This window comes from Cicer arietinum, chromosome 7, assembly GCF_000331145.2.
Source record: "Cicer arietinum cultivar CDC Frontier isolate Library 1 chromosome 7, Cicar.CDCFrontier_v2.0, whole genome shotgun sequence".
In the NCBI taxonomy this organism is placed as follows: domain Eukaryota; kingdom Viridiplantae; phylum Streptophyta; class Magnoliopsida; order Fabales; family Fabaceae; genus Cicer; species Cicer arietinum.
In genome coordinates, this window is record NC_021166.2 from 24582254 (window position 1) to 24590665 (window position 8412).

The 8412-nt window shown below is 29.4% G+C and overlaps 1 protein-coding gene across 2 annotated transcripts; it reads left to right on the plus strand.

The window, feature by feature from the left end:
* Positions 1-4323: 4323 nt before the first annotated feature.
* LOC101498995 (phosphatidylinositol N-acetylglucosaminyltransferase subunit C) lies at positions 4324-7020 on the plus strand. Of its 2 annotated transcripts, none has more exons than XM_004509859.4 (2): positions 4324-4535; positions 5705-7020. In XM_004509859.4, the coding sequence occupies exon 2, from the start codon at positions 5870-5872 to the stop codon at positions 6770-6772; it is 903 nt and encodes a 300-aa protein (XP_004509916.1). In that variant the 5' UTR covers positions 4324-4535; positions 5705-5869; the 3' UTR covers positions 6773-7020. The 2 variants fall into 2 exon arrangements, with proteins under 2 accessions (XP_004509916.1, XP_073220123.1); XM_073364022.1 differs by lacking the exon at positions 4324-4535 and adding an exon at positions 4671-4939.
* Positions 7021-8412: the final 1392 nt, after the last annotated feature.

An 8412-nucleotide genomic window follows, 5' to 3' on the forward strand; every position in this document is an offset into this window, starting at 1 on the left:
ATACCACATTATCATAATATAATTTTAGTACTTTATTATTATTATTATTATTATTATTATTATTATTATTATTATTATTATTATTATTATTATTTTGATTATAACAAAGCTGCACTGTTTTTTCCCTACTTTGTGGAAACATTATAACGAATTCAAAGAAAGACCCTTCTATTATCGTTGGATCCCGTAAAATCTTGTTGCAAAAATGGTAATGACCGAAAATAAAGCATCTTTAAGTTAAATAAAGGAGCACACGTATATAATTCATTAAAATAGAATCTATAAATTTGCTAGGGGTTGACTCTGAGACAGTTAGTGTGTAAGACTAAAGTGATAAAAACTACACTACAATAATACTGATGTGTTAAAAATTAAACTAATTAATATTGTATTGATTAAGTATTAATTTAAGCTTAATTTATCAAGAAGCACATTTTATTATCTATTATAACTACACTTTAACATATTAATATTAGTATTGTTGTGAATAAGATTTTAAATTTTCAAAAATAATATAACTTATTGATTTTATATGTAGCGTATTTTTTACAAGTGAATTTATTTGATTAATTATTATATATGGATTTATAAACACACATTTGAAAATACGTAGAATATTTTAGAGAATGTAATTGCAACTAATTCATATATTAAATTTTATCCGTTGAATTATTATTTTAAAATTTTAGTTATAATGAATAAATAAGATTTAAAACTGTTAAAAAATAGTTGAAGGTTTGAACAACCAATTTATAATTTAATGTCTTATATCACATTTCACTCGTTAAAGATTATGAAAAAATAAAACAAAAAAAGTATTATGTAAAAATTACTTATGCATGAAAATATAGTAATAAGTAGAATGTTAATAGTATATTAACTATTAATCATTAATAGACTATCTGATGGAATAAATAATATGTTAAAATTAATATGTTAATCAATAATTTGTTAAAATTTACATCTTTCTAATAGGTAGTAGTTTTAAAAAATTTGACAACAATAATTTTCAAGTAATTTCCAAATCTAAATATTAAACATTATTATTTTATCTATTAAACGACACCTAATTCTAAATCTTTTGAAGACACAATAATAAGTCTACTATGAAACTAAATATGGATATTTTTTTTTGTTTTTTTTTTTTTGGAAAGCCACTATACTTTCATGTTGTAGATGTTATTAAATATGCCTACAAAAATAATACTCTGACTAACAACAATAAATATTTTGAAAAAAAATTAGCAAATAGGTAGAATATTGATGACTCTTCATCACATGCATATTTTTCATTGTTTTTAGTCTTATTTATCTTTTATTCATTAGTTAATTTAAGGAGTTATTTGATATATTTTGTTAATTTTAGTTATTTAATTTAATGAAATGTTTATGTTCTTATTTCCTTGATTAAGTAGAGATTTTTCGTAGTTTTGCGTTGTTACTTTGTTTTAGTGTAGTGTTGAATTTTGGTAAGAAATCAACATGATCTATGTTGATTATTTCAGTCATATCTAGAGTTGTAGATATCCAATTGGAGTCAAACCAAGTGGGAAGGAAATCTAAGATCCATAGCTACAACTTTCATGAAGACACCAAAACCACATTCGAACTCAAAAGGAGAGAACAATGCACTAAACTTCAGATAAAAGATGTTGTACGCTTGAAGCTCACCAGAAGCGAATTACACGCTGATGCCACTGCCAATTCGCGCCTGAAGCGCGCGACGCGTAGCAAAACACATTAAAACTCATTTTTCTCACTTTTTTATAGATCTTTTTGATGATTGAGAAGTTAGGAGACTTGTGCCCTAGTAGAGAAACTCAAATACGGTCGTTTCTAACACCATTGGAGAAGTTTTATCAAGAATCATTCATGAATCTTTCTTGTAAGTCTTCTTTAATCTCTATCTTTTCTATCTCTCTCATGAGTAACTAAACCCTTTTTGTTAGGGATGAGTGTAACAAGATGAAATCCTTATATATTTAAAACAGACTCTCATGTTGCCTCATAGTATTTCTTCCACATGTGCAAACATATCTCACCTCAGCAAAAAAGCTTATGTGTACGCCTTAGAGAGTTCTCTTTTGTTTTTTATGTTTCACCTCATTTTTTTCTACTTAGTTTCTAAATAATTTTTTCCTCTTTTAATCCCTCTAATCCCTAATTTTTTTAATGACTTCCTCCAACAATTTTTTATTCCCTCTTGTGTACGTCCCAGTCATTCGCCATCCTCGCAAAATTATCTTCTTCTTCGAAATCGCCGACTCTACTCCAAAGATACACTGAAAGAGGTATCGGTTGGTTCGTTGCAACAAAAAATTCATTCTCTTTGTCCATTTCTGATTTTGCTGCCATAAATTCAATTATATTCTATGCAATCTTTGAAATCAATCTGGCTCATAGTGACTTAATGTTATGTATAGTTTCTTACATGAAATTCTATCAATGCGACTATCCAGGAAATCCAAGTTGGGATTGGACCAGCCGGCAAACTTCGCTATCCATCATATCTAGAGCAAAATGGTACATGGAAATTCTAGGAATTAGTGTTTTTCAATGCTATGACAAGGTATATTTATACATCAATATTTTTCCCTCACCCTTCTTTAGTTGTTTTTAAGTGTCACTTTGATTTGTGTGTCTCATATTCTTAGTTTTACTTCAATGTAGTATATGTTCAGTAGCTTACAAATTGCAGTTGAAAAAGTTTAACTAAAATAATTTTAAGCATGTTTAAAAGATGTCTGGTATTGAATTCGATTGAGTAAATTAGATCATTTTAAATTTCAGAACACAAATCTGCATGTATTGTAGAAATTTTTCAAATGTTAAAGTTAATGACTTTGATCATTTTCGATCTTTGTGGTAATTGTGAATTTTTATTTATTTTAAATCGGATATATTAGAATTTTAATTTACAAACATTCAAACTATTATTAATATTGACAGATGAATCATAATCATTAACATTTTGGTTACAAAATAATAATTGTCAAACAATTATAAGTATACAAATAGTTACATATGAATTACTTTAATTTCATCTATTATATATATTTAAATATTTATATTTGACTTTTTATTTTGAATATTGGTAAATATATATAATATATAAATATTTAGAAATGATAGAAAAAACCGCGTCTCTTTTAATTTTAGTCAGTTATATTTTACTAAAACTAATTACATTTAATTTGTTGTTTTATAGTGTTAATTGATATGAAATTCAAGTAATTCATTTGCAATTATTTATATTTGATGTATACTTGTAATTGTTTAACAATTAATAGTTTGTAACTGAATTGTTATAAATTTTAGATTTCGGTTTAGAAATTAAAATATTAATGATTATGATTACTCAATTAATATTAATAATTGTTTAAATGTTTGTAAATAAAAATTCTAATATATAAGATTTAAAGTAAAAAAATTCACAATTACCACAAAGATCGATGAGTAAAATGATCGAGTGAGAGAATTGATCGATGATTTAGAAATAATGGACAAAATCACGTCTTTTGAATTTTGATCGGCTTTATTTTACTGAAATTATTTAAATTAAATTTATTGTTTTATAGTGTTAATTGGCATGAAATTAAAGTAATTCATTTGCAATTATTTATATTTGATGTATACTTATAATTGTTTGACGATTTATATTTTGTAATTGTTATGAATTTTGGATTTCGATTTTGAAACCAAAATATTAATCATTATGATTACTCTATTAATGTTAATAACAGTTTGAATGTTTGTAAATTAAAATTCTAATCTATCAAATTTAAAATAAAATATTTCACAATTACACAAAGATGGATGATTAAAATGATCGAGTGAGACAACAAAAAAGTAATAAAATAAAATACAAGGTGAATGTATTTCCAACTATTTCACTTTAATGATTTTTAGTTTTAACAATAAAGTTATATATTTTGTAACTCAATTGTATATTAATTGAATCTATCTCTTAATTTCAATTATTAATTATATTACTTCAATATTTGACATATCTATTGATCTCAATATTAATATGTTATTTTATTTATTCAAGTCATTCGTCTAAATTGGTACTTCTCTTCTATAAATGATATTGATAAAATTATATATATATTATTAATATAAATACAAAATTAAAACATAAAATTTCCATATTACTATTTTTTAAATTCACTTAAATTAAATAAATAAAAATATACCCGCGCAACATACGAGTTAGGATCTGGAATCACTTAATTCTACATGCTCCAAAGCAATAACCAGGTAAATTACCGAGATAGTGGGGGGCTTATAAGCATTTCACAAAAATCATTTTTGCAATTCAGAGCTTGGATAACCATTAAATTAACTTTCAGAAATTACACCCAATACCCTATATCTTTTGCATTTTCACCATTTCTGAAATTTTCTTTTTGCACCATTGACCCAAAGTCTGAAACCACTCTTGCCTCCTCTCTCCCGCGTCTGTTTTCCGTTAAACTCAACCACGGAGGCCCTCCTGCGGTCACGCCACCGTCGATCTCGATTGACACAGCAAGGTATATTTCTCATATTTAGAGTTTTGTGATTTTAGGGTTTTTTAAATTGGTTTTTTTTATTTGACTATAATTATATTAAATTAAACTGGTTGACTGATTATGAACTTAGGACTATTAGTAATATATATGTTTTGTGAAATTATTGTTAAGGTTTTTTATTTGTTTAAAATTGAGGATTTTGTCCTGTTAATCTGTTACAGAACCTGCGTTTATTTCTATCCTCTAGAGGAAATAATAGTTTTCTGTCAAAATTCAGCAACAGCGGGTGAGGTCTTACTTGATTGATGGATGCAAACCTAATTTTGGGTGTTTCAAAACTCAGTTTAGTATCTTGGAGTTATATCAGACAATCGGTTGTATGAACTTTGTTATAGTTGGCCAATATTTGCATTACTTGTGCATGGGTTAGTGGTATTAATTCATGTTTCTTGTGTTTCATAGTGGTATTAATTCAGAAAAATAATTGTTTTCTTGTTGTGGTTATGTGTTGGTGGCTGCTGAATGCTTTGAGGCAACTGTTTCTTGAAGAATCTTCTCCCATTGAACCCTTTAAAGTTTAGAAAACACATCGATTTCTGTTTTTTTAGGGTGCTTGTATAGATAGGGTAGATGCTTTGAGGCAGCTGTTTTTCTTGAAGAATCTAAAAGAACCCTAAAAACAATTAAAACTCTAAAAGAACAAAACTCAGCAGCTTGCTTCATCAGTTTTTCCCTTGTATCAGAAACAAGTTGGAGTCGATAAATTTTTTTTTTCTTTCCGGAAAACGCAGCTGGAGTTGATTGTCAGCAGTCATGGTTTTCCTTTTTTTCTTCCCAGTTGTGTCTGTATAAAGCTAGTTGTTCTGTTGCTAGGATTAGTTCTCATTCGAGGTGTGATCTAAAATTTATATCTTTGTTTTTATGGTCTTGTGTCCTCTTTGAGGTGATTTTTCGATGGTTGAGTTTTATTTTCGGTGATTCAATTGCACTTATTGAATCCTGTTTATGTTTATCAACATTGATGAAGATCGTTAATCTTTGTGCCATGGTTTGATTTTTACATAATAGTACTATTAAAAGTTTGGTTCTTTAATCTTGTATTGCGATAATAACATTTGATAATCTCTGGTTGTGTGGACTTACCATGTTTCCCCAATCGATGTAATTTCATCACCTGTTATTCTTTGCAGTATGAAGATATCTTTGATCTAAATGTGCACTTTTTGAAGAACGGATAGTGCAATTAAAATATAATGTATCCTACCATTGATTGCATGCACCAAAAGATTTGACGCAGTAGAGAAATTGGTAGATTTGATCCTGCAGGCTCAACTGGAATCAAATAAACTATTGTAATGGTTGGTAGTAATTCTTCCCCTCCACGACCCAAATGGAGAAAAGTAGCATATGGCGGTATGCAACCTGGATATGATGACAATCATACCGATGAAACTTTCCTTGAAGGAATGGTCATGAATGCCAGTGTTGTAAAAAGAGACATGCTAAAGGTCATGCTTGACTCGGTTTCCATTTCAGAATATTTATGCATTGTTGCTCTTGTTGTCTTGGTCTGGACATACACACTTTCGTCAGCTCTTGATGAAAATTCTCTCTTGTTAATCGATATAAGTCTTCTTGTTTCAGGCTTTTTAATTCTCCTCTTCACTCAAGATATGCTTTCACTTAGTCTTCTCCTACATTATGCCCTCAATATCTCATTTTTCATAATTGGGTTATATGTTTTGGCTCCCATCTACCAAACTCTTACAAGGTCCATAAGCTCAGATTCTATTTGGGCAGTAACTGTATCACTTCTCGTACTTCATCTTTTCTTGCACGACTATTCAGAATCCACTGTCAAAGCTCCTGGGGTCCTGAAGAATCCTGCATTAACCAGTTGTATATCCGTAAATGCTTCTGTTGTCGCCTCAGTTTTTATTGCTTCTCGTCTACCATCAAGACTACATGTATTTGCCATCATGTTGTTCTCGTTGCAGGTTTTCCTTTTTGCTCCACTGGTAACATACTGTATTAAAAAATATTCCTTTTGGTTACACCTATGCTTTTCTATTAGTTTGATGGCCTTGACCTTAAGTTTTGTGTTCGTGCTGCATCGCTTGTTATTTGTGCTGCTACTTAGTTTGTTGGTTTTTGTCAACTTGGTATGCCCTTATTGGCTTATAAGGATTCAGGAATACAAGTTTGAGATCAATGGACCTTGGGATGAGGCTAAGCTTTGTTTTGATATTACAGACTGAAATCAGAACTTGGTTGTTGAGAAATTGGAGTACCTTATGTTTAGGCTGCAGTACAGTTTACTCACTACTTGGTATAGTTTAAGGTTCAAGTCGTAGGAGGGTACGAAAATGATGTTTGTACTTTGTACTCATGCTTTAGAATGATAAGAAATTATGGTTTTAGAATATTTATGTACCATGGGTGTACATTTAGAATTTAAGAATCTGGTTGATTTGAAAAAAATAAACCATTTTGTTTTCAATTTTAATTATTGTATTGTTGACTTATTTTTTTAAATGTAAAAAATAGTATGACATTTTTGTGATTGAAATTAGAATCAAGAAACGTTTTTTCAAATCAAATAGGAGCTGTGAGTTCATAGTTGTGTAGCCAAATATTTTAAATTTGAGTGTCATTCAATGTTGGCACATTCAAATCAAATAGTTTTTAATATATTGAAGTCTTTAACAGTTAAACAATGTGGAGAAGGAGAGAACACTAATCATTGCCAACTTTTTCTGAGTTGTTAAGATCCTTCATTGCCTTTTCTTTAAAAACATGAAAAGTTGGCATGTGTAACGATCTCGGAACAGGTAAGGCAAAACAAGGCAACTCTTTTAGAGGAGATTTTTCCTCCATAAGAAATCTACAAAAGATAAAAGGTCCACTTTGCTTTATATTCGTGTTGCCATTTCGTTCATTTAAGTATATACATATAGCATCTGATTCATAACAGAATTGCATCTTCTAACAAACTCGAGGCACTAAAAGAAAGAACACAGTTTGACGAAAAAGAGTACAAATCCTTGAATATCACAAAAACCTTGAGGCTCGAGATGAAACTAACATGTTCTGAAGGTATAGTCTAGTGGTTGTGTTGAGACGTTGAAGAAGTTAAATAAAAGAGATCCAGACATTAAGTGCTCATAAATCTTTGATGCTAATTATTTCCTCCTTCGTGACTAATTACTAACATATAACCTTTGCCCTATTAAAAAGCAAGTAAGAGATGAGATATGTGAGGTTTGGTAACAGGGATTTACCACAGACCACTGTCGCAAAGCTGTTAGTTCACCCAGGAGAAGAGAAGTTGAGTAGTTACAGACGGTGATAAGAATGGTGGTGTGAATGGGAGCGACCAACCATAACAACAGTTCTCTAATTCTGTAGTTCACCCCTTATATTTGGTCTACCAAATTTGTTGTGATACATTGTATATTAGTTCTATTGTAGTCTTGAGACTCAATTCGGCTAACAAACTATTTATATACACACAGTTCGGTTTATAGTTTTTCTTTAATTGACTACTTATGTTCAAACATAGTTCAATTGGATTCAATCATTTGGTTTCTATTGAACAACTCTTCTAATTTGTTAGATCCAGTCCATAACAAGGGTATCCAGTAACATTATTTAAAAGTACATATTTTGTTCAGGAAAAAAGCCATCCCTTGTAGATAATATTTTCAATATCTATAACGCCTTATACGATGTCACCCATATAGCTTAGTAAACTTAAGAAACAATTAGAAGACTTAACAATAAAAACAATTCATCAGGTCTAGTGTGTCACTTTGAGGTGTACCAGTTCTTTTTGTTAAAAAGAAAGAGGATAGCATGAGATTATGTGTAGACTATAGGCAGCTCAATCAGGTAACAA

What these genes read in the sequence shown, in the direction of transcription:
- LOC101498995 (XM_004509859.4), top strand. Translation starts at nt 5,870, where the DNA reads ATGGTTGGTAGTAATTCTTCCCCTCCACGACCCAAATGGAGAAAAGTA.